Consider the following 24840-nt stretch of genomic DNA (forward strand, 5'->3'; position numbering starts at 1 on the left):
AGATCGTGGCAATTAGCTTGGATAAACCTGAGGAGCTGTGCCTGACTCCCAGCTCCGGGAGCACCCAGAATCTTCATGCAGCTAAAGCCAGGCTGAGCGGGGCTCAGCACCTCTGGAAAACGTTATCTTTGAGGAGGAGGCTGCCTTATCTCGTTCCCATCACTCTTGTCTGGTGCAGGTGACAGCATCAACAGCAGGTGCTGAACTCATCCACGGCCACGGGGCAGCGAGAGAGAAAAGAACTCGAGGGAAGCGGGAGCAGGAGTTGTGCAATCTCAGCCAGTCAGGAGCTGCGGCATTCCCGGGCGTGCCGCCGGGCACGGGCTGCATTCCCAGCTCCGCAGGGCCCTGCGAGCACACAAAGAGCGCCTGAGCACGGGCTGATCCCGCCGGGAGTGCGGCCCTGGAGGTCAGTGGAGCACCTCACCAGTCACATCCCATTAGCAGGTACGGGGAGCAGCGAGGCAGGAGCCCCGCTCCCTGCTCCTCCTCCTCCTCCTGCATCGGGAGCACACGAGGTCTCCCAGCCCCAGCACAGCAGCTCTGGTCGCTGCCATCGCACCTCCTGCTCCTTCCAGATAATCTGACAAAGCCAAACCGTGTCCAACCCGCTCCTGTCGATCTGTTGGACTGTACAACTCTACCCGAAGGTTTTCACCTTAAAGGATCTTTACTAAAGGGGTGGCTGCACCTGCCGCCGAGGAGCTCTGTCCCTGTCATGGGAGTGTCACAGCTCCGAGCCGCCCGCGGTCCCTGCGCGGGGTCAGCCCAGGACACAGCGAGGAACCTTTAGCTGCCTTCTGTGGGGACTCTCCACCTCTGAGGGGCATTTCTGTCATCACTCAAGCCAGCCTCTGCCTGTCACCCCCGGGAAGCCACCACAGCCTGTTTGTCACCGAGATTCTGGCTCCAACCAACACCCCCGGGACAGCGCGAGTGAGTTCCCAGCTAATGCTGCAGCAAGGTCACTGCTTCCCACTGAACAGCCCAGGAGGATCCCTGCCTGGCCACCCTGGGAATGTGAGGGTTAAATGCCCTTCACTAGTGAACCCTGAGCCCTCACCCAGCCATCCCCCTGGGAGTGGCTCTGGAAATGGGCCCTGGAAACCCACCTAGAACAGCTTCTCGTAGCACTTGTCACAGTGGACGATGTCCCGGTGGATGAATATTTTATCCAGGAGATCTCCCATTGCTTTGTGGCAAATTCCACACTGCCAAAGGGAAAACAAGGAGGTTGGACAATGGGCAAAAGCCCACGCAGGAACAGCAGAAGGGAGGGGGCAGAGGGCTCTGCATCATTCTATTAAAAGGCGAGGATGCAACCTTTGAGGCTGCACTTTCCTACAACAGCCAAATGTCCCTGCAGACCTCTTCCTCCCACACTCCCCATCCCTCCTCCTCTCACCCTCCCCACATCCCCACACACTTTCCTTGGAAACCCTGCAGGGTTTGAGGATTCAGCCACCTCCACTAGAACACAAAGCAGCAAGTCTGCCCCAAGGACGGTGGGGCAAGGACATGAGGGTGTTCTGAGGATGCTGCCAATAATAAAGAATTTCCCTTGTTCTAACATTTATTCAAGGACCTGAAAACCTCCCGGGGACACCTGTGGCTGCCTGACTGTTTTTGTCCCAATGTGAGGTAAGGATTTGCCACACCCCATGTATATCCTTCTGAAAGCCTGGGGATGGAAGTTGCAGGAAGATCCCTGCTCCCAGCCCTGCCATTCCCAGCAGGCAGGCTCTGGGGCTTACCCTGAAGCAGTACTCGTGGCAGTGGATGTTCAGGTGCTCTATGATGATCTTGGGGCAGTCTCGGATCTCCCGGCTGCAGTAGCTGCACAGGGGCTCACTGGACCTGGCAAGAACAGGGCAGTGGATGCCTCTGTGATGCTCTGGTTCCAGTGCCAGCACTGGTGCCAGGGGTTTATCCCAGCCATCAGCACTGCTGTCCATGAGCAGCCTGCTCCCACAGGTGTGACAGAACAGGGGACTGCTGTCCCAGGGGTGCCACACAGCAGTGGGGCAGATTTCAGAATCCTGCAGTTGTGGAATCATGGAATGGTTTGGGTTGGAAGGAACCTTAAAGTTCATCCAGTTCCATCCCCTGCCATGGCTGGGACACCTTCCACTATCCTAGGGGGCTCCAAGCCCTGTCCAGCCTGGCCTTCGACACTTCCAGGGATTCAGGGGCAGCCACAGCTTCTCTGGACACCCAGTGCCAGGGCCTGCCCACCCTCCCAAAGGAGAATTTCTTCCCAATATCCCATCTAACCCTTCCTTCAGTCTGTGAGAAGGCATTCCCTTTTGCCCTGTCACTCCAGGCCCTTGGAAATTATCCCTTTCCATTTTTCTTGCGGGCTCCCTTCAGGCACTGGAAGGCCACAATTAGGTTATCACAAAGCTTCTCAGCTCCAGGCTGCAGAACCCCAGTTCTCTCAGCCTTTCCTCACAGGAGAGGTGCTCCATCCCTCTGGTCACCTTGGTGGCCTTGGAGTCCATGTCACTGTATTTCCATTTACTGTGCTGCTGTTCCACAAACACACCCCAGTGTCCTCAAAAAGCAAACCTTGCATTCATTTCTGATTGAGAATTTGGTGAACCTGCCCAGGGCAGCCCCACCCTGTCCTACCTGTGCAGGGGAGCACTGGACAGGTAACTGTGGTGGCTGTAGCTGCTTCTCTCCAGGTCACTCAAATCCACAAGGCTGCCACTGGGGAAGGAAGGAGGGAAATATCAGCACTTGGCAGTGATATGTGGGAAGAGAATTTCAGATAGAATCATAATCCAATGACTTGGAATATCCTGGCTACCTGTTCCTTGGGTAGAGGGTCCTCCAAGTGCCTTCCCAGAGAAGACTCTCCAGGCAAAACTCCCCTGGCCTCACAAGGGCCCTCATGTTTGCATCTGGCCTGTTACAAATAGCAGCTTTTCAGTGCCAAAACTCCAAATATTGCACTATTGTGCAGGAAAAGGCACGGAGCACATCCCTGGTTTCACCCCTCATCCAGCTGAGTGTCCCCTTCCCTCTCTGCCTGAGTTTCCTGGATCTTTGGCTTATCTGTGGCTGCTGCCAGCAGCTTTGCTGAGCTCCGGGACAGGCTGGAGGTGTGGGGAGTGTAATCAGCTCTGCCAGGGATGCCAGCAGAGCACTGAGGGAGGATAATGCCTGCAGGGAGCCTCAAACTGGTGTGAACTGGTGCCACATCACTGTGAGGATGCTGTGCATGGGGCCAAATCCTGCTCTTGTCACTTGGGGCCAGTCTGGAGCAGCTTCACTTGAGCAGAGCTCAAAGGACTGAAGACTTAAGCTTGAAAATGGTACAATTTAACTTTTTTAAACTCATATAATGGGAGTTCTACCTCTGAGATCCCTCAGCCTCCACATTCTCCTCGTGCATTCCAGTCATTGTTTACAGGTGCACGGTGAAGCCTCCCAGTGCCAAACCTGCAGTGTGGTGTTTTCACCCATCTCAGAGACCAAGCCACTCCAGGAGGAGCTGGCCTGTCCCCTGGGAGCAGTGGGACACGGGTCCTGCTGTCACCAGCAGAACGGGAGGAGAGGGCAGGACCCCAGAGAGCAGAACCTCCCCCCCCAGTAACCCCTCGGGCTGACCAGCTCCAGCTGCTCCCTCCGGTGGGATGTGCGAGGTGGCAAAGCCCAGTGTGTGACGCCTGTGTGACACCTGGGTGTGACACCTGGGTGTGACACCCGGGTGTGACACCGGCTGTCCCCAGCGCTCCCTACCTGCTGTGGCGTGGCGAGGCTGCAAAGCCGCCGGTGTTCACGTACTCCTTGACAAAGAGGATCCCTCTCCTGGGAAAACGGGAAGCATTTGCATGAGAAAAGAGCGGCTGGGGCTCGGGTGTGTGCCCCGGACACGGAACGCGTGCGGGAGAGGCTCGGAGCAAGGGGATGCTGTTGTTCTGGAATAAATCCTGCATATCGAGCATTGTTGCTAAATACCAACTCCTCTAATTACCCCACCAAAACAAATCGAGTTAATTGGAAAGAATGGGATGGATAATGTAACCCTTTCATCCAGTTACGGGTTTGAGGGATAAGTCTTTCGCAGCTCCCGTCAGGATTAGGCACACAATGGGCACGGGGAGAGCTCCCAGCTCCCGGTTACCGCCGAGCCCTGTGGCACAGCGCTGCTTCCAGGGGCTGCTCTGCCTCTGGAATGTCTCCAGCGTTTCCAGCCAGAGTGTAAACTGCTGCTGCTTGGTTGGGGATATTTTTACCTCCCTTGCATGTTCTTGCTTTTTTCCAATCCCAGCTCCAGAATTCCATATTCCACCCTGGTGCAGCTGTGTGCAGGCCGAGGGGAGCCCTGTGCCCCCCACCCTCAGCCTGCAGCCCTGACAGGAATTAATCAGCCTTTTTCCATGGTGCATTTCCACTGCTGCCTAAAAGCTGGGATTAATCCTCCCTTCTTACACTAAGACCTGTCATGGCTAAGGAAAGAAACCTCTTTTTTTCCCTTTAACTGAGCATGGGCTCTTTCTACATCCTGGAATCATGGAATCATTAATGTTGAAAAGACCTTTAAGATCATCAAATCCAACCATCAATTAGTGCCACCACCAAACCATGTTCCCAAGTGTCACATCCACACATTTTCTGGACACTTCCACCACCAACCTCAACTTCCCCTGGCCCAGCCTGAGGCCATTTCCTCTCCTCCTGTCCCTGTTCCCTGGAGCACAGCCTGACCCCCACAGCTGTCCCCTCCTGTCACGAGTTTGCAGAGTCAGAAGGGCCCCCCTGAGCCTCTTTTGCTCCAGGCTGAGCCCCTGCCCAGCTCCCAGATGCTCCTGGTGCTCCAATCCCCTTCCCCAGCTCCTGGATATGCTCCAGCCCCTCAGGGTCTGCCTTGTCCTGAGGGGCCCAGAACTGACCCCAGCAGGGGGACAATCACTGCCCTGACCCTGCTGGCCACAGTGGGTGACACCAGCCAGGTGCCAAAGCTGCAATTCCTCCCAAGCAGGACGGCCCCACCCTGCAGCGAGGGAATTGTGCCCCCCTCAGTTGTTTACCCGGCAGAGCTGGAGTCAGGCTGGTACCCAGAGCTGTGGTGGGAGCTGCAGAGCCTCTCACTGGAACTGGAGAGGAGCCTGTGGAGAGAGGGAAAAGTCTGTGAGCCATGGCAGGATCCAAACTGGCCGCCAGGAGAGCGGCACCACTGCTGGGAGGGCAGATGGACAGCACAGCCCTTGTCATGGACAAAACCAATCCCTTTCTCCTTCTACATCTGCCACGGGACAGAGATCCTCTCCTGGAGAAGGGATTTGGGGAAGTCTCACTTGGAGGGCCATGAGGCAGAAGATCCAATGAGATCTTCCCATGAGGATGGGCTGAGTGAGTGGGAGCCTGACTGGGAGCAGCCAGGGGGAGACAGGGCACAGGAGGAACTGCAGGAGATGGGAACGTTCCCAAGGCCAATGGAACTGTCCCCAACTCAGTAACTTGAAGGAAGATTGCGACAAAACTATGGAAAACAGCTCTGTCCATCTGCTTAGCAATGAGACCTGGAATGAGGCTGATCTTTAAGGATCCTGTCCAAGGATCTTCTGCCTCCCCTTCACCCCCACAACCACTCCTTGTTACAGATCCCTCAGCCTTGCACTGGTGGCTGCATGGAGCATCTATCAGCACATGGGTGGGCTGGCACTGCCCATGCAGGAGGGACTGCAGGGGCCCAGGATAATGGTATTCCATACTGGATACCTCCTGCCCCTTCACACAGCCTTGGTCTGGGAGCAGTTCTGTCATTTAACCATTGACATTCTGGGGACAGGGACCCTCTCTCTTTGCTGTGATCTCTGTTTTCCTGTAGCAAAGGCCAGTTCCTGGCCAGCAACCAGCTCCCCATTCTGCTGTCACTCTCTTCTAGCCTCCCACACAATGAAAAATCTCCAGGGATTTTTCTGGATGTATCCCAGACACTCTGCTAGGCAGCTTTAGCTAGGAATGGTTTAAGAGCTGGTCTGATCATACATCCACTCCCTGGAAACCAATCCTCCCTCTCTCAGCTCTTGGCTTTGCCTGCTGGCTGCAATGTCATAAATTTCTGGGGAATTTCCCTCGGAGCCCTCGTGACTCCCCATTTACCTGGAGCTGTTAGAGTTTAAGCTGTCCATGTAGAACGGCACCCTGTGGCTTCTCTGGGACATGGACATGGTGGGATCTCTGGGAAAGGAGTCATGGCTGGCGAGAGGAAGTGGAACAGTCTCAAGCTCTGAGTTTGGACACCTGAGGGATCCTCACCAGGGTGGAATCTGGGCTGGAATCTCCCTGCTGGGCACTGATCCCTCCCATGGCACACCCCACACCTGCTCACACCCAGGGAATGAGCAAATGGACACAGGGACACTGGGTGGGTGTGGCAGTGGGAGTTCCCTGGCTGGGGAAGGGATCCCAGCCCTGCACTCACCGTCCTGCAGGGGGGCTGAAGTCCCCGTGCCCCCTGGCACTGTCATACCAGCTGCTCCTGGGGCTGCTGCTCCCAGAATAAACGTTCCCTCTGGGATCCGGGCTGGGCCTGCTGGGGGACACAAAGCCCTGAGCACACAGCACTGGGAATCTCTGGAGTCCCTACTCTGGGCTCACAGCCACTGCCTGCTTCTGGGACTGCCAAGCCCTGGCACAGCCTGCAATCCCCATCCCTGGAAGTGTCCAGAAAATGTGTGGATGTGGCACTTGAGGCTGTGGCTTGGTGGTGATCGTGGGACACAGCTGATGATCACAGAGGCCTTTTCCAGCCATGAGAACTCCACAGTTCCATGGTTCCATCATGCACTCCCCCATGCTCTGCCCCTGTGTCAGCTCTGTGCTCCACAGGGACAGCAGGCTCCAAACCCAACACCTGAGCAAAGCCAAAGCATTCCCAAACGGATTGCCTGGAGAAGCTGTGGCTGCCCCATCCCTGGAAGTGTCCAAGGCCAGGCTGGACGGAGCTTGGAGCAGCCTGGGACAGTGGCAAGTCTCCCATGCCAGCAGCTTTCCCTGTCTCTGCATCCTAAACCCCCTCCCCAAATCCTCACCTCCTGGTGCTGAACACTTGGCTGTCCACGTAGCCTGGAATCCTGTGGCTGGGCACAGAGCCCCTGAAGGATTGGCGCTCCTGGAACAGGGGCACGGGGGGCAGGGGCTCGTGGGCACTGCCAACACCCTCCTGGGAGCTGAAGTCAGACCTGCTGAAGAATTAAAACCAGTTTGACCATAAAGCCAAGGGGTGTCTTTGCCCTGAGCAGCTCCCATGAGTGTTCAGGGTGTGCTGAGGGTGGATCCTGCCACTTCCTAAGGGAACAGGGAGAAATGGGGCACCACGGTGCTAATAGAATCACAGGATCAGGGAATTCCAGAATCCCAGAAGGGTTTGGGTTAGAAGGGACCTTAAATCCCACCCAGTGCCACCCCTGCCATGGCAGGGACACCCTCCACTGTCCCAGGCTGCTCCAGCCCCAGTGTCCAGCCTGGCCTTGGGCACTGCCAGGGATCCAGGGGCAGCCCCAGCTGCTCTGGGCACCTGTGCCAGGGCCTGCCCACCCTGCCAGGGAACAATTCCCAATTCCCAATATCCCATCCATCCCTGCCCTCTGGCAGTGGGGTGTCCTGTGTGCTGTCCCTCCATCCCTTGTCCCCAGTCCCTCTGCAGCTCTCCTGGAGCCCCTTCAGGCCCTGCCAGGGCTCTGAGCTCTCCCTGGAGCTTCTCCTGTCCAGGTGAGCACCCCCAGCTCCCCCAGCCTGGCTCCAGAGGGGCTCCAGCCCTGGAGCAGCTCCGTGCCCTCCTCTGGGCTCTCTCCAGCAGCTCCAGATCCTTCTGATGCTGAACTGCAACAATTCCTGTGGGAGGTCCCTGCAGGGCTGTGCTCCTTCCACAGGGAAAGGTGGCACTGGCAGAGCCTGCATTGGCTCCTGAATTCCCTGGGCCAGGAAATGAGCATTTGGATGCCTTGGGCAGGCCAGGAAGGAGACCTGGAGGTGTGTGAGGGATGTCCTGGTGCCCTGGCTCTGTACCTGTCCTGGCTGGGGCTCAGACTCGTTTGCATGTGGAACCTCTGGAGCTGGGATGCTGCTTCCTCCAGGAACAGAGCTGGACCTGCCAAGACATGAGACCTTTATGGCCTGTGGAAGCACCCTGAGCACAGAATTCCTGTGGGGTGGAGATGCAGCCCCTGGAGAATCTTCTGCCTCAAGGATAAAATAAAAACCTGCAATATCCCTGCATGGAAATGTGCCAGATAGAATCATGGAATCACAGAACTGTTTAGGTTGAAAAAGCACTATAAGATCATCAAATGCAACCACCCAGCACTAACCCAAGTCCTCAAATAACCCAAAGCGATGTGAAAAAAACAGGTGGAAAATCCAGACCTCTTAAGAAGCAGGGCTGAAAGGAAGGACCCCAACCACAGCACCTTTAGTGTCTCCTCCAGAGCCCCCTGCAGCAAATTCCCCATGTCCTCCCAGGAGGAAAAGCAGTCCCCTCATCACTCTTGCCTTCTTGCAGTGCTTTCCTCACTCTGCACACAGGATGACTGTCCCAGGTCCCTGTCCCTGCTCCCAGCAGTGTCCTGGGAGTGCAGCTCAGACCTGGGGAGAAGAACACTCTGCTCACCCTCTGTGTTCTCACTGACACACCGGGGAGGGAGCCTCAATTCTTCCAGTTTAGGTGGAAAATATAGACAAAAGAAAGGAAATCAGTCTATAAAGTCCTCCCATGTGGACGCCCAGCCCTGACTGGGGAAGTTCAAAACCAGACCCAGCGTTACTATGGAGCCCAATGCCAAATTTTATTGCTTGTTGTCTCTCCCTAGCCACCCTCTGCTCCCAAAGCTGGGAACAGATTTCCCAAGTCTAGGAAGGCACTCCTGGCAGTCCAGCTGGACAGGGTTTGATGGCTCCAGCTAAGGAGGATCTTTTCTCCCAGGTTTTCCTATAAAACCATGGTAAAAGGTTCATCCAGTAGAAGCAGCACTAGAATCAGGCACCAGAAGGCCCCAAGTAGCACCAGAAGAGGTTTAGGTTGGATATTGGGAAAAATTTCTTCATGGAAAGGGTTGTCCTCTCCATTTCTTCATGGAAAGGGTTGTCCTCTCCATTTCTTCATGGAAAGGGTTGTCCTTTCCATTTCTTCATGGAAAGGGTTGTCCTTTCCTGGAAACGTTCAGGAAATGTGTGGGTGTGGCATTGAGGCCATGGGTTAGTGCTGAACGTGGTGATGGTGCTGGCTGATGCTTGGACTTGATCTGAGAGGTCTTTTCCAACCTTAACAATTCCTTTACTCTATGAAAAGGAGAACCTGGGAGGATATTTATCAGCAGGGGGGAAGATGCCCAAGGAATGACCCCTCATCCCACAGAAGGCAGGGGGAATATCCCATTCCTTACCCAGCCCTGCTGGGTTCAGTGGGATCCTTCAGCCTGGGGGGCTCTGGGGGGCTGTCATGGCCAGGAGCTCCTTGGCCCCTCTCAGTGAGGCTGGCTGAGTCCAGAAACCTAAACCAGACATCCAGGATTGGGAAAACCCATGCTGGGATGGGCAGAAACCCATTCCCTGGAGAGGAGCAGGCCAGGAGCAGGAGCCAGTATGGCCAGAGCCACTCCAAACACCCCGGGTCACCAAGGCTAGACATCCCAGACCACCAACCCCAAACACCCCAGATCACCAACCCCACACACCCTGGGTCACCAACCCCACACATCCCGGGTCACCAACCCCAGACACCCCGGGTCACCAACCCCCGACACCCCGGATCACCAACCCCACACACCCCGGGTCACCAACCCCACACACCCCGGGTCACCAACCCCACACACCCCGGGTCACCAACCCCACACACGCCGGGTCACCAACCCCACACACCCCGGGTCACCAACCCCACACACCCCGGGTCACCAACCCCACACATCCCAAACCACCAACCCCAGACACCCCGGGTCACCAACCCCACACACCCCGGGTCACCAACCCCAGACACCCCGGATCACCAACCCCACACATCCCAAACCACCACACATCCCAAACCACCAACCCCACACATCCCGGGTCACCAACCCCACACACCCCAGTCCCCCCAGTCCTCACCCTGTCTCATCCCAGTAGGGCTGGTGGTGGGATGGGCCCTCAGGATTCGTGGAGCTGCTCCTCTCCTCATAGCCCAGGACAGAGCTGGAAACCAGAGCAACACCCATCACATCCCTAAAACCTGGCACCTGGATCCTGGCACTGCTCTGCTCACCCGGCCAGCCTTGTGCCAGCTGAAAGGTGGCACTGGCACTGGGGTTTTCTCTAGGACAGCCCATGTCCCTGTGCTCCAGCTGCTCCCTGCTGCTGCTGCAGCATCCTGGATTATCAGGCAATTGAAAGGGAGTGACTGAACCCCACTGAGAGCACAGGAGGAGGAAAAATCTGGAGTGCTCAAAGGAGGTGGAGGGGGATACAACACAAAGCTCTTGGTTTATTTAAACCGCAGTTGTTTCCATCCTTGGGAAAAAAGCAGGAGAAGGAGCTCTTTCTGTGCCTGCCCATTCAGGTTTCCCTTAATGCTCAGGATTGTTCCTACACCCACTAAACTCACCCTACTCTTACCTTTTAAAGGAGTATTCTGTGTTCTCAATATGCACAGGGGTTCTCTCAGTGGGATGAAAAGGGACATCAGGCTGCAAGGCTGACCTGGCAAAAAAATGGGGAATTTAGAGCTTCCAGAAATTTCTAGGGGATTTGTATGGAACAGCAACACTGCACTTTGTATCAGCCCAGGAAAGAGGAAAGAATTGTCTCAGAGAACTGATTTGCCCTCAGAAAAACCCATTTTCAATCCTATCCAAGAGGAGGAGAGGCTGGTGGTGAACTGAGGTGGTTTAAATTCCCACACATCTCTGTACAGGAATTTCCTGTCCTGTCCCAGGATGGAGCAGCTGGACAAAGCACAATAGGAGTAACTCTGGGGAAGACATTCCTACATCACCAGCAGCAGCTCCAGGCCGTGGGATCCTCCTCTCCTCAGCTCAGGGGGATGAATTCATTTCACAGAATCCAGGAATCATGGAAAGGTTTGGGTTGGAAGGACCTTAAAGCTCATCCAGTCCCACCCCCTGCCATGGGCAGGGACACCTTCCACTATCCCAGGGTGCTCCAAGCCCCAGTGTCCAACCTGACACTGAAACCTGCTCACTTCAATGCCTTTGTTGGGCCAATGCAGGGAAATGAATCCCAAAGTAATGGACAAGGGAGGGAAGCAGCTCCAGGAGATCAGTGCTGCCAACAGCAGCAACTCCTCCCTGACCATGCACCCCTGCCAAAGTCAGGGGAGCAAAGGCTCTAAAACCCTGTGGGATGGAGGCACTAAAGGCAGTGCTAAAGCTGCTGGATCTGCTCCCAGAATCCCAGGGGCTGGAAAACCCCTCTGGGATCATTGAGTCCAACCTGTGCCCCATCCCCACCTTGTCCCCAGCCCAGAGCACTGAGTGCCACATCCAATCCTTCCCTGGACACCTCCAGGGATGGGGACTCCAGACCTCCCTGGGCAGCCCCTGCCAATGCCTGACCACCCTTTCCAGAAGAAATTCCCCCTGAATTCCCAGGCTGCTTTTCTGGGAAGAAGTTGTGTAACAGTGAACAGGAAGATGCTGCTCCCACTGTTTACCCACACAGGATTTTCCTTTCCCAGTTGCTTTGTTGCCCAGTTTGGATTCTAATCCCAGCTCTACTCTGGACAAATTGCTTATTCCCAGCCCAGGTCCCTCTGGAAGCAGAGGGTGCCAGCCCCAGGCCCTGTCACACCTGGTGTCCCCCTGGGAGGGCTGGAGCAGCTTCTCTGGAGCATCCTCAGGAGCGTGCCAGGAACCAGAGCTGGACCTGAGAGACAAGGAGGTTGATCCCAGCAGGAGCTCAGCAAGAGGAGAACACCAAGAAGAAAAAATATCCACCAGCAGCTTTTCCTGGCTCCAGGGGAGCATCTTTCCTCCCTCCTGCTTGGCCCTGAGAATTTCCCGAAGGGCTGAGCCCCAGATCCAACCCACTCATCCTCGTGTGAGGAAAGCAGCTGGAAGAGCCCAGGCCTTTTGAGCTGCTGGGTCAGGCCCACCCTCCTCTGCAAGGGCTGCTCCCAGAGCTCATCCACAGGGCAGTCCCAGGGCAGGAGAACCTCCCCAACCCCAACTCTAAAATGAAGGAGAAAAAGGGAATTTTGCACTTACTCTGGTGGGTAAAACCCATTCTTGGCTTCTGTGTGCTCAGTAAAACTGGAAAAGAGAGACACAACTTGAGGAATGTTCTACAGTGACTTTCCCTGATTTCCTAGAGGAGAGAGCAGTTCTACAAAGCCCATGTGGAATCTGTTTTTCCACCAGTAAAGATCCATTCCAAGATTCCAGCCAGCTCCAGAACAGCAGTTTATGGATTGTGCAATGCCCAAGTCAGGGATCCCACAGTGAGTCTACCTTCCATTCGTGGCAGCCCTGGTGGCTTTGGGGGCCCCTTCATCCCATGGGAACCTCTCAGGCTTTTCCTTCAGAGCTTTGTCACTAGAAAAAAAGGAAAATTCCAGTGAAAATGGGACTTGTCAGCATTTGTAATGTATCATCCTAGAGAAATCTGCTGATATTTGGTTGGGGAACAAAATGGGGTTAAATCTCTCCATCAGGATAGGCAGGGCTGCATTCCTGAGCCCAGTGGGTCTGACTGCAGATCATGGAACCATGGCCCAAGAGCAGCAGGAGCCAGCAGGCAGCAAGGACCAGCACAGCCCTGGGAGAAGGGACAGCTCCAGGGAATGGCAGCAGGAGGCAAAGGGAGCAGCAAAATAAAGGGAAATGCAGGGAGGGGAGTGTTCAGGGGGGAGGATCCCAGAGCAGTGAGGGAGGGGAGGAGATCTCTGCCAGGCTCAGCTTTGCCAGCAGATGCTGCTCTGGGAGTGCAGCCCAGCCCGGGCTGGGGGACACCAGGAGCAGGGAGCTGCTGCTCCCCAGCAAATCCAGGCTCAGCAGCACAGAGCAGCCCCTGCCCAGTCCTTACCCATCTCCACCCTGGGACACCGTTTCCAAGGAGAATTTCCCACTCAGGGCCTGTCTGTCCTCACCATTCCTGCAGGGAAAACAGCAGGAGTGTGAGGGAGGGGGAGGAGGAGCCACAGGAGCTGCACAGAAAGGGCTGCAGGTCTGGATTCCAATTCCCAGCACAGAGCTGGGCAATGTTCAAACTGTGGCAGGCCCTGGCTTCTATCTGGGAATGTTTCCTCCCAGGTGCTTCTGCCCCTTCCCTGGAGTTCTCTGTGTGGTGTTTGCTGTTCTGTGCTGCTCCATGAACACATGGACATGGATGGATGGACAGCTGGACATGGATGGACAGATGGATATGGATGGATGGACAGGTGTGTTGGAGATGGATGGAGATGGATGGACACGGATGAACAGGTGGACATGGATGGATGGACATGGAGGATGGACAGGTGGACATGGATGGATGGACATGGATGGACAGATGGATATGGATGGATGGACAGGTGTGTTGGAGATGGATGGAGATGGATGGACACGGATGAACAGGTGGACATGGATGGATGGACATGGAGGATGGACAGCTGGACATGGATGGATGGACATGGAGGATGGACAGGTGGACATGGATGGATGGACATGGATGGACAGATGGATATGGATGGATGGACAGGTGTGTTGGAGATGGATGGACACAGATGGATGAACAGGTGGACATGGATGGATGGACCAATGGACATGAATGGATGGACATGTGGACATGGATAGATGGATGCACAGGTGGACATGGATGAATGGACAAGTGGGATGGATGGACAGGTTGACATGGATGAATGGACATGTGGGATGGATGGACAGATGGACATGTGGGATGGATGGACAGGTGGACATGTCCTGGAGGATTTTGTGTCTCCAGGGAATCCCCCCAGGCAGAGCCGAATTCCCCATCCTGCCCTCAGGATCCTGCAGGGCCTCCAGACCCACCTGATTTCAGCAGAAGTGGAGATTTTCCCCAAAGTGTCACTCAGGGATGGGGATGTTTGGCTCCTGCTGCCTGGTTTGGGGCTGCAGGAGAGGACAAAGGACAAAATTGTCATTCCTGATCAAACCAGCTCCAGATGCAGCAAATCTACCCTGCACTGGAGTGTTCCTTATGGGAATGAAGAAAATGGCAATGAATCATCACTCTTCTCAATCCATTCACTGGCAAAGTCATCTTCTCAGAAGCAATTTTAAATTAAAAGCACAGATTTTGCCAGGAATTTCCACTTTCTACAGTGGCACACCAGTAAAAGCACCAGGACAAGGGCAGCAGCCAAAGCGCTGTTTGCAGTGAGAACTATTCCACCTTTTTTATACACCAGGCATGGATTCAGTCAAAAACCTTGGAAAACAGGTAAAAAATATTCCATTACACCTGTTTGGCAAGAAAAGATTCAGCTGGATGGGGCCTGGAGCAACCTGGCACAGTGGAAGGTGTCCCTGCCCATAGGGGTGGGACTGGGTGGGCTTTAAAGTCCTTCCAACCCAAACCAGTCCAGGATTCTACATTTGGGTTTTTTCCTTTTGGGTTTTGAGCCCTTCTATCAGGATATTGGCAGATCCTGCCATGGGTTTCAGCCATAAAACCTTTATTAAGAGCTGTCTGCATCCAGGAAAGGCTTCCCATGGAAAGATGGGTTTGGTTCCTCCCCTTTCCCAGAGCGGTGCCCACAGAGGTCTCTGACCTTCAGCCCCAACTGTCCCACCCATCCTGGCTGTGCTGGAACTCCCACCTGGAGGGAGAGGCTGCTGCTGCCTTTGGCTCATCCCAGGAAGACCCAGAGCTGGTTTTTCTTAGCCCATTAGCACTGACAAACAAAAAAGGAGAACAACATAACAAATCAACAAAACATGAACCCAGGTGTTTGTTAGGAGCTTCTCCCCTGGGAGCACAAATGCTGCTTTGTGCCCACAGCTCCTGTGCTGCTCCCTGAGCAGTGTCCCTGTGCTCTGTGGCACTGCTGTCACTCACATCTGCCTTTCTGCTCAGGTTTAGAAACTGATTTTCCCCATTTATCCCAGCTGGAGCTGTTTCTATCCCCAGTGTTTCCTGGGAGGTCTCCTCTGCAAACTCCCCATGTCTGGTAGTGTTTGGACAGCTGATAAAAGCAGTTATCCCCAGAGCTGGCAAAGGCTGGAATCAGGCATCCTGCCCTGAAGAATGAGTACCTGCTGCTCTCCGGAGCAACCCTGGATGAAGCCGGCACAGTCGGACTCCTCCTCTGCTGTCCTTCCTCCTCTTCTATCTCAATTCTTTCCACAGGGACAAAGAGACAAATGGCACATCATTTCCTCTTTTCTGTAGCTTTCCAGGCAGTTTATCCCTGTTTTTCCCCAGCCATGATTTCCCTGTGTCCTGAACAGGTTATTGCTGCTGCTCCCTGTGCTCCTGCTGAGCATCCCAAGGGGCAGAATGCAGCCAGGTCAGGGGGATCTTTCCACACAGCATCAGCTTGGATTCCAGAGTGTGGGAATTGGAAAAACAGAAACTTCCACAGACATTGAAGGGTTTGACCTGCAGCCTTGGGAGAAGCTTGGATTGATGTAAAAATACAATACACAGACATTAGGCAGAAAACCTATAAACTTATGTTTTTATAGTTGTAAGTAAGAATATGCCTTAAGTAAGTAAGAAACTGTATTGGTAAGATGGTGAAGGGTTTGTAGTGTAGGGGTGTAGTTGTACAGAGTAAGCTGAGAGTTTAGATGTTATAACAGAGGCATATGTGTGCATGTGAGACAGAAGCCCATTAGGCAAAATTATCTGCAGTGCAGCAAAATTAAATAAAAATGACCAATTAGAAAAGCAAACTAACCCTTGTAACATCTGTTCATTAGATTAGAAAGTTCTACATTGTCTTCTAACAAAGAACTTGTGACTACTCTTGAGCTATGACTGACTCTTAAAATCTCCCAGCCTCTGACACTGATGTTTATCTGAGCAGTAAGTTGTTCTTAGCTCAAAAATAGTCCCATCCCTTCATTACTAACAGTGGCAGTGATAGCAGAGAGCCCTGGGCATGTTTCCCTGTCCCACAGACAGCTCCAGGAGGGAGATGCCTGAGGAGCATTCTCCTGGCAGCCTGGAGCAGCTTCCCAGGAAGCAGGGAGGCTGTGGCTGAGTCTCCCTAGTTTCAGGCTGTCCATAACTCAAAGCACCATCAGGATTGCATTCCTGGTTTTTCCAACACTGTTTATACCAAAAAAGCAGTGAGATCCAACCCCCAGCATTCTTTTTCAAGGAATTGTTCTTCCTCTGCTGTGAAACTGCTGGGATCTGCTATCCCAGCCTGGTACATGCACCCAGCCCCAGCAGTGCTCCATGAGGTCCAGCACCTACCTCTTGGCAAACAGGGGTGGGAATTCCTGTGTTGGGCTGCTGTGGAGGAAGGATTAAGGAGCAGTTAAAGGACTGGAGGGAAAGACACTCCCTGGGCAGGGGCAGACTGCTCCCCCAGACCCTGCTCCAGGTGTGCAAGGTCCTGTCACCTCTCTGGGCAGAGCTGGCCCCAGGGGGTGTCACACTAATGAAATAATGCAACAAAACTGCAGCTGAAGGACTGAGGCTGAAAATGGGACTCTTGATTGCCTTAGGGAATTAGGGACTCCCATGGATTTTCTTTTCTGAAGTTTCATCCCTCTCAATAACAAATAAGTGGATGATTTCCCAGTTCTGCAGAAACCTGCAGACACCAAGGAATCGTGGAAAGGTTTGGGTTGGAAGGACCTTCAAGATTTTCCAGCCCCACCCCTGCCATGGCAGGGACACCTCCCACTATCCCAGGCTGCTCCAAGCCCCAGTGTCCAGCCTGGCCTTGGGCACTGCCAGGGATCCAGGGGCAGCCCCAGCTGCTCTGGGCACCTGTGCCAGGGCCTGCCCACCCTGCCAGGGAACAATTCCCAGTTCCCAATATCCCATCCATCCCTGCCCCTGGCAGTGGGAGCCATTCCCTGGGTCCTGTCCGTCCATCCCTTGTCCCCAGTCCCTCTCCAACTCTCCTGGAGCCCCTTCAGGCCTTGGAAGAGCTCTGAACCCTCCCTGAACCCTTCCCTTCTCCAGGTGAACATTCCCAGCTCTTCTCTTGTAGGGAAGGAGTTCCAGTCCTTGGAGCCCTTGTGGCCTGTCCTTGGCTGCTGTGTTGGAGAGGCTCCCCTCAGCTCCAGCTGCCCTTCCCTGGCTCCTGTTCCCCTCCCAGCCCTGCACTCACCCGTTGCTCTTCTTGGCAGCAGACAGGACGTAGGCGCGCTCGCGGCCGGCCGAGCGCCGCAGGACGCTGTTGGCAGCCTCGGTCCTGGAGGGGGGACAGAGCAGGGAAGGGCTCACAGCCTGCTCATCCTGCTGCTCCTGGCTGCCTGGAGCCTTGCAGGGGCAGGGAACAACCACTGCAGGCTGGGCTAACCCTGAGAGAGCCCCTGCGCTCTGGGGAGCAGATTTCATGGAATTGTGGAATGGGTTAATGTAGGGGGATACAGGATGGGGGAATGAAGGTGGTATAGAATGTAATCTTATCCCCTAAAGAGTTGCAGCTGAACCAATTACTAAAGATTAGGAGCAGGCCTGAGGATAACAGGCCACACCTGTAGCAAATAAGAACAGTATCATAAAAGAGTGGATTGGTGGGATCTGGAGTCAGATGGCTGCTGCAAGGACTGGGAACAGTCAGTGCTTAGAGGAGCTGCCTACAAGAAACATCAAGGAGGCACGAAACTCTGGTGGTATGGAATCCCTGCACTATAATGATAACAGAACTCTTGATATATAAGACAACAGGTTAAGGTTGGAAAAGGCCTTTAAAATCATCCAGTCCAACTATCAGCCAGCACCACCACTATGGTCACCATAACCCATGTCCTCAAGTGCCACAGCCTTTTTGAACACTGTCAAGGATGGGGACCCGACCACTGCCCTGGGCAGCTGTGCCAGCCCTGGATCATCCATTGCAGACCTGGACTGCTGCAATACTGGATTCCATGGACACAAAAATGGGGCATGGGTTCTGTGCCTGACACTCCATGGAGTGTCTGCACTGACCTGGGTACTACCACATGTCCCAGGGGAGAAGGGATCACTGCCAGGGATCCAGGGGCAGCCACAGCTGCTCTGGGCACCCTCCCAGGGAACAATTCCATCCCAATAGCCCATCCATCCCTGCCCTCTGGCAGTGGGAAGTCAGAAATTCCCTGGGTCCTGTCCCTCCATCCCTTATCCAAAGTTCCTCTCCAGCTCTTTAGTGGTTGGACCCCAGGGGAGACAATGACCAAGTTTTCCTTTGTACAAGATTTGTGGCTGAGGAAAAGGGGCCTCAGAAACTCCATCAAAAGCAATGAGGCTGAAGCCAGAGAGACCAGACCAGACCTGTTCCTGTTCTGTACCCCTGGATCCCTGGCAGTGCCCAAGGCCAGGCTGGACAGGACTTGGAGCAGCCTGGGACAGTGGAAGGTGTCCCTGCCATGGCAGGGTGGCACTGGATGGGCTTTGAGGTCTCTTCCACCCAAACCACACCGGGATGATTCTCTGATCCTATTCCTGGTAGGAGAAGGACAGCCCAGCCTGGAGCTGCCCTCAGGGTGCCAGTCCTGGAGTGATCCCAGCTCTGGGCACTCCCGCAGTGGGGGCAGCTGGGCCCCTCCCTCCTGCCTGTTTGTGCATCTCCATCTTCCCCATGGCCACCAGGCAGCCCAGGGATCCCAGAGCCCCTCCCAGCTGCCTGGGTAACTGGGCTGTGCTGTCAGGCTGCATCACGTCGGGATTTTAATTACGTTTTGTTGGGAGCGCAGTGGCCCGTGGGCAGAGCGGGGCTCGGAGCACGGAGAGCTGGCATTATCCTTGGATTGCACCCAGCCCTGAGCTGTGCCTGGGTCCAACAACCCTCCAGGATGGAACAGAACTTGTCACTGTCCCTGCAGGAACATGGGGGCACCTCCAGGCCTCACCTCTTCTTATGCTCATCTGGAGAAAAAGGCACATCCTCCTCCTCCCCATCCACAGACTTCTGCCGGACGTTGTACGGAGCTCTGGGAGGGAGGGAAGGGAGAGCCAGGGTCAGGGAATTGCTGCTGGGGCAGAGGCAGCAAGAGCCAAAGAGAAGTGATTCCAAGGCATTGGGTCAGACCCTGAAAGACACCTGTATTTTCCACAGGGGTGCACATGTCCCTGAAGGACTTTTGTCCTTAGTCCAGAGGCCCCAACCCCATTTCGGATCAGAGCCACGCTCTGGGACACAAAAAGCTGGGCAGGAAATGCCCAGAGTGCTGCTCTGCCTTTCTCCACGCTTCAGGAAAGCTCCAAACCCAGTTCTTAGGCTGCACCCTCCATTCCTGCCTGGTGATGAAATCCCCTCCATGCAAAGGCTGGTGTCAGTTCAAGGAGCACCTCCTGGCCCACAAAGAGGTGGCCCTGGGAACCACTGGAGTTTCCAGTGGAAGCTCTGGAAGCTCCAGGGGCATTCCTGGGGCTCCCACTGAGCAGGGACAGGAGGAGCTGCTCCCTTTGCTCACTCACAGTTTCTTGTAGTCCTCTGTGGTCATCCTGTATCCAGAGGGGGAGCGGCTCTGTCCCTTCGGGGCAGTGCTGGGGGGACACAAACCACACCTGGGAATGTGACCTTCCCATCCCTCCCCACCCTCTTCCCCAGGGGAGCTCCACAGGGAGGGGACAGCAGCATAGCCCCAAATATCCCCACTCTGGCTGCAGGGAATGCTGCTCAGCTGGAGGGGAGGGGACAGGGGGACCTCTCGTACTTTTTCTGTGCCGAGCTGGAAGGTGAAGGATCCGGCGCGGAGGAGCTTTTATCGATGGTCCTGGTGAACACCCCCCTGGGGAGGGAAGGGACATCTTACATAAAATGGAAAATGTTTGGAGCCAAGTTCAAACCAGCAGTGAAACAACAGGGCTGGCTCTTGGCCCTGAGCACTGGGATGTTCCCAGCTGATGGAACCCAGCAGGGAACATTTTCTGCTCCTGATCCAGCCCTCCTCCCCCTGCAGCCCAGATCTCTCCCATTCCATACCCACCTGATGAGGTATCCAGACTGGGGCTTGGAGGCAGAGGACCTGTACAAAGAACAGACATCAGGGAGTAAAAAACATGGGGAAAACAACAGCAGCAGCAGCAGGACTGAAGGGGAAAGTCCATGTGGATGTCAAACCAAAAACCCAGCTAAGCAGGCCTGAGGGATCCCACAGCTGGATTGACTCTGGAGGGATGTTTTCAAATGAATAATCATCAGAACAAGCTCTATAGAGGATTTTTTATAGGGAAAGCGAATTTTAGAGTGAGCCAATTAATATTAGCCATGCTGGCAGTGTTTTCTGGCCCAGGCTGGTGGCACAGGAGGGGGAAATGAGCTGTGATGCAGACCCTGATTATTTTATCACTGGAGAGCAACAGCTGCACTCCAACTCCTCCAAGGTGCATTCCCAGGGGGAAGCACAGCGTGGCTCCTCTGGAGAGCACCAGGAGTGGGGAGAGCTGCCACAGAGAAAGGGAAGCAGGGAAGTGCTCAGGGGAGAGGGCAGAGCTCTCACACAGGGCCAGGCCCTTCCCAAGAGTTTGGTATTTCAGGATATTCCTCCAAGCTCCTGAGTTCCTGGAGACCCCTCATGCTCTGAACTGACCTCAGCCCCACCCAGGGCTCTCCCTGCCCTGAGGAGCCCCTGCCTGGAGCACTGAGGGGCTGCACCAGCAGAGCAGCTGATGTCCCAGCCCAGCCTTGTGCCATCAGTGGCTCAAAGGCTGTGTTCCCCTGAATTAAAGTCATCCCTGCATCCTGCTGCACCTCTCAGGAGCCACTCCCTGCTCTCTCCAAGGTGAGGCATCCTTGTGAGCAGGGCTGTGCCCAGAGCTGTGCTGGAGCAGGAGGTGAGGGGGGCACACAGCGAGGTGAGGGCTGGCACCGAGCCCAGCAGGCAGCAGAGCAGGGAATGGGGTGGGAATGGGCCCCTGGAATTACCTGTCCTGCTGGGGAGCAGCGGGTTTGGGGGCTGGGGGTGCCCCACCAGCCTGGCCAGACCTGAGGGAACAGCAAACACAAGGATGTGGTTAACTGATTGCTGAGCATGGGTTTGGAGAGAGGGGAAGGGAAGAGGGGTTTGGAATTGGGTCTGTTCCCAAGTAAAGAGGAGCTGGAGCAGACTGGTGTTCCCTGGCACAGGGCACTGTGTGACATCCAGGGACTGTTTGATCTCCTGCCTCTCCCATCCTAAACTCCCTCCAGGACTGCCCTGAGTTTGTCACCCCAAAGCACAATCTGGCTTCACAAAACTTCAGAGCTCTCCTGAGCCTCCCAATCTGTCTGTGCTGCTGAATCCCAGCTCCAGCAGAAGACACTTGTCCAAGCTTCTGCCCACCCTGCATTTATCAGAAATAAAGAGGAGCAGCAACTCCTTTGGCAGTTCTCAGGGTCTTTCTGGGTCACTGCGACCCCGAGATTGTTAAAAGTCTTTTCCCAGCCCAAGCACTTGAAGAATGAGTTGGAGATCTTCAGTTCTCGGTCTCAAGGTTGTTTATTGTTCCTTATCTATAAAAAAATTTTCTCCTGCCCTGCTGAGGTCCACCCAGCAGGACAGTTCCAGGCACTCTGCCTGCCCCCAGGGCAGGGTTATGTCTTTATACTAAAAACTACCTGTACAATGTTTACAATTCCTTCCCAATACCTATCACCTGTGTTAGACAGTGAGCTTCTACTCTAAACCAATCTGTGAGTGCCACCAGCACAGCAGGAGATGGAGGCCAAGAAGAAGAAGGAGAAAGGCTGGACATGCCCAGATCCCTCATCTTGCCCCCTGAACCCCCATACCAAAAACCCCAAAATCTACTTTTCCACCCTGTGATAACTTCACTATTATTCTACCTAAACTGTTGTGGCTGGCTGATCTTCATCTAAGGTTGGTAATTTGCTCCACGGGTCATAATCAAACCCACAGGTGTTTTGGGCTCTGTGCCAGGGCTTCTGAGCCCCCTGGCAGGGGTCTTGGCCATCCTGGACAGCCAGAGGGATGTTCTGGGTTCACATAGGCAGTGTCAGTGCCTGGCACCAGGGGCACCCCAAAACCTGTCACAGCACATCCTGTGCAGCTGGAGACCACGGAGCCTGGGGAGCCCAGAGCTCCGGGAGGGTCCGGACAATGCCCTCGGGCACAGGGTGGGATCAATGACCCAGCTCAGGGAATTCTGATGGGGAAAGGGAAGAAGAAGGAAATGCTCTTACAGGGGGCTGCTCTTCTCCTCGTCCGAGTCGGAGTTGTGGTGCTGGATCCAGCTCTTGTCCCCCCGCAGGGTGGTGCGAACCTTCATCTGCCGGATGATCCTGCGGCGATCCTCGTCCGTGGGCGGGATCAGCCCTCCTGGAGAGCAGGGACAGGGAGGGAAGCACTCACAGGACCCCGGGGCGGGTGGGATCTAGCCCAGCACGGAGCCCTCCCCGTCCCTGTCAGAGCTTCCAGTCCTGGTGGAATGTTGCAGTGTGATGCCCCCAGGTGTGCCAACCTTCCCCCTCCCCCTTTTGCCCTCCTGCTAAGAGCCGTCCCTCAATATTCCAGCAAGGCGTCGTGTGGTTGACAGAAGTTCAAAAGATGCCCCTCAGGTCTGGGCTCATTGGCCTGTCCAAGTGTCTGTATCCCTTGAGCCTTCCCCTCCTCACGCCTGGTTGGCCCCTACCTGTCCCTTCCCCTCCCCCTGTCCCCGGGGCTTAAAAGGACACGAGACCATGCGGCCAGGTGTTCTATTGCGAGCTGTTACCACATTCAGAGGTCTACCATGCTGAAATAAAACTCTGGATTAAGACTCTACGATAGAACCCGCTCTTTTTCTCTTCACCGTCGCCTGAACCTTTTCCACCAGAGGTAAACTGAGTTCCTACTTTGCCTGGATTTGTTCTGAGCGCCCAGCTGCAGCACCCAGCTGGCCAAAGGTATCTCTGGGGTAAAACGCCACAGCTGCCGCCTTTGGCCCAGCAGTGAGAGCTAGACGAAGCCAGGCAGGACACACCCGGAAACATCAGGATTATTATTCTATAGTGGAAGATGGAGACGAGGCCATCCAGACCTCGGGATCAGCATCCCGCTGGATCACAGAGGGTCACTCAGAGTTTCACACCTCCCTGGTGGCCTGTCCCAGCTGGGACATTGCAGCAGCTCCAGCTGGGCAGGGGAAACAGAGGAAAACCAGGAGAGGAAGGAATTACCTTTAGTGACACCCAGGGACATCATGGTCTCAGCAGCACCTTCCCCTTCTGCCACTGCTCACAGCCAACAAGGACCTGGAAGACATGGAAAAGGGGATAAGCAAAATATCAGCTGTGGTATGAAAACCTGGCAGGCAAGGGGAGAGGAGAGCACAGCCACAGAGCCACAGCAGTGGTGGCACAGCCAGAGGATGGGGAGGCTCTGGCCTTGCACCAGAGCTGGGATTCCTCCCCATCCATGAACCTGGCAGGCAAGGACAGGGAAAATTAAATCCAGCCATGCCAGAGGTGTTATTCCAGATCTGGGAGGAAAGTGGTGGAGGAAACCTTGCAAAAGTGTCCAGCTGGGCCAGACCTTCTGGAGTCCACAGAACCTCAAGGATCCCTTGGGATTTGTGTCAGGTGGGATGAGAAGGATCCAGGTTAATTCAGCACCTGGCTGTGTTTGTCAGAAATGGTTCAGTTCTGTTTGCACTCCTAGATTTTCCATGGAAGCTGCAGGACCAGCTTTTGGTTTTGGAGGAGAAAATCCCACATTGAATCCCAGAATGGTTTGGGTTGGATGGGACCTTAAATCTCCTCCAGTTCCAAACTCTTCCACATGGCAGGGACGCCTTCCAGCTTTTACCACTCCCAGTCTTCCCTTGCCAAAACTCTCTCCTGGATTCTGGAATGACTCTGCCAGTCAGAAATAAGAAGGCCCAACCCTGTTTGGGAGAATCTCAAAGGAGGTTGTTGTTCCCTGCTGGTGAGCCTGTCCCTACAGTATTCCTGGGAAGCCACGTGCCCAGGAGGAATGCTGGGTGCTGATCTCATGGCATTGAGCTTGGCAAAGCCTCCTCCCCTGGCTTGTCTCAGCCAGGGATCTGCCCACTGCTCATCCCCTGCTCTTCCCATTGGGATCATGAACAATTCCCCAGAGCTCCTCTCCCTCTGCAAACATTCCCAAGCATTACACCCACCCCTGTGCCATCCAAATATGCAACAGGCAGCTGATATTCCAGTATTCCTTCTGGTATTTGGAATAACCTGTGATTTATGGTTCAGCTCATGTCCCTGGTACTTTAAATCCCTTATTTTGTGTGCTGGATAAATGCAACTGGGTGCTCAGCTTTGGATACCAGCCTCTGGGATGGGGCACTGGGATGTCCCAGGCAGCAGGAGATCCATAAAAATGGTTCATTCCCACTGACAAAGCATCCAACATGAGCCACCCAGCACAGGAGATAAATGTCCTCTCTGCACAGGACCAAAATGCCATTAAACTCTGTCCTCAGACTGCACACTGCAAACGGAGCTGCTGCTTAAACCCGTGCTAAGTAACACAGAATCCCATTTCCAAAGGCATGGAACACCACCAAGACAACACACACAGCTCGTTCCCACCTCTGGGAAGCCCTGGGGCTCACGGGCAGCTTTGCTGAGAGCCACAGATCCCCTGGTTTGGGACCAAGCCTGGCTGCAGTGTCCCACTGAGGACACTCTGAAGCTCCTCATCCCATGAGGAAAGCCATTCCGAGCTACTTAATGAGGAAAGCAATTCCAGGCTATTTAATAAGGAAAATGGTCAGAACCTTGTTCGGATGGCAATGTTCAGGGGCACAGGGGCA

General features: G+C 54.7%; 1 protein-coding gene across 1 annotated transcript; it reads right to left on the reverse strand.

Moving 5' to 3' along the window:
• Nucleotides 1-1112: 1112 nt before the first annotated feature.
• ZNF185 (zinc finger protein 185 with LIM domain) lies at nt 1113-23291 on the reverse strand. Its single transcript, XM_054516380.1, is given in 27 exon segments — nt 1113-1211; nt 1755-1857; nt 2632-2712; nt 3748-3816; nt 5040-5117; nt 6115-6210; nt 6437-6547; nt 7047-7279; nt 7981-8104; nt 9396-9503; nt 10093-10176; nt 10597-10680; nt 11791-11865; nt 12207-12251; nt 12450-12533; nt 13024-13092; nt 13989-14069; nt 15216-15299; nt 16387-16425; nt 17255-17338; nt 18981-19061; nt 19549-19617; nt 19788-19862; nt 20061-20099; nt 20999-21058; nt 22256-22391; nt 23231-23291. Coding segments are annotated over 27 exon segments (2316 nt in total). The 5' UTR covers nt 23256-23291.
• Nucleotides 23292-24840: the final 1549 nt, after the last annotated feature.

Source organism: Molothrus ater, chromosome 14, assembly GCF_012460135.2.
Source record: "Molothrus ater isolate BHLD 08-10-18 breed brown headed cowbird chromosome 14, BPBGC_Mater_1.1, whole genome shotgun sequence".
Lineage (NCBI taxonomy): Eukaryota > Metazoa > Chordata > Aves > Passeriformes > Icteridae > Molothrus > Molothrus ater.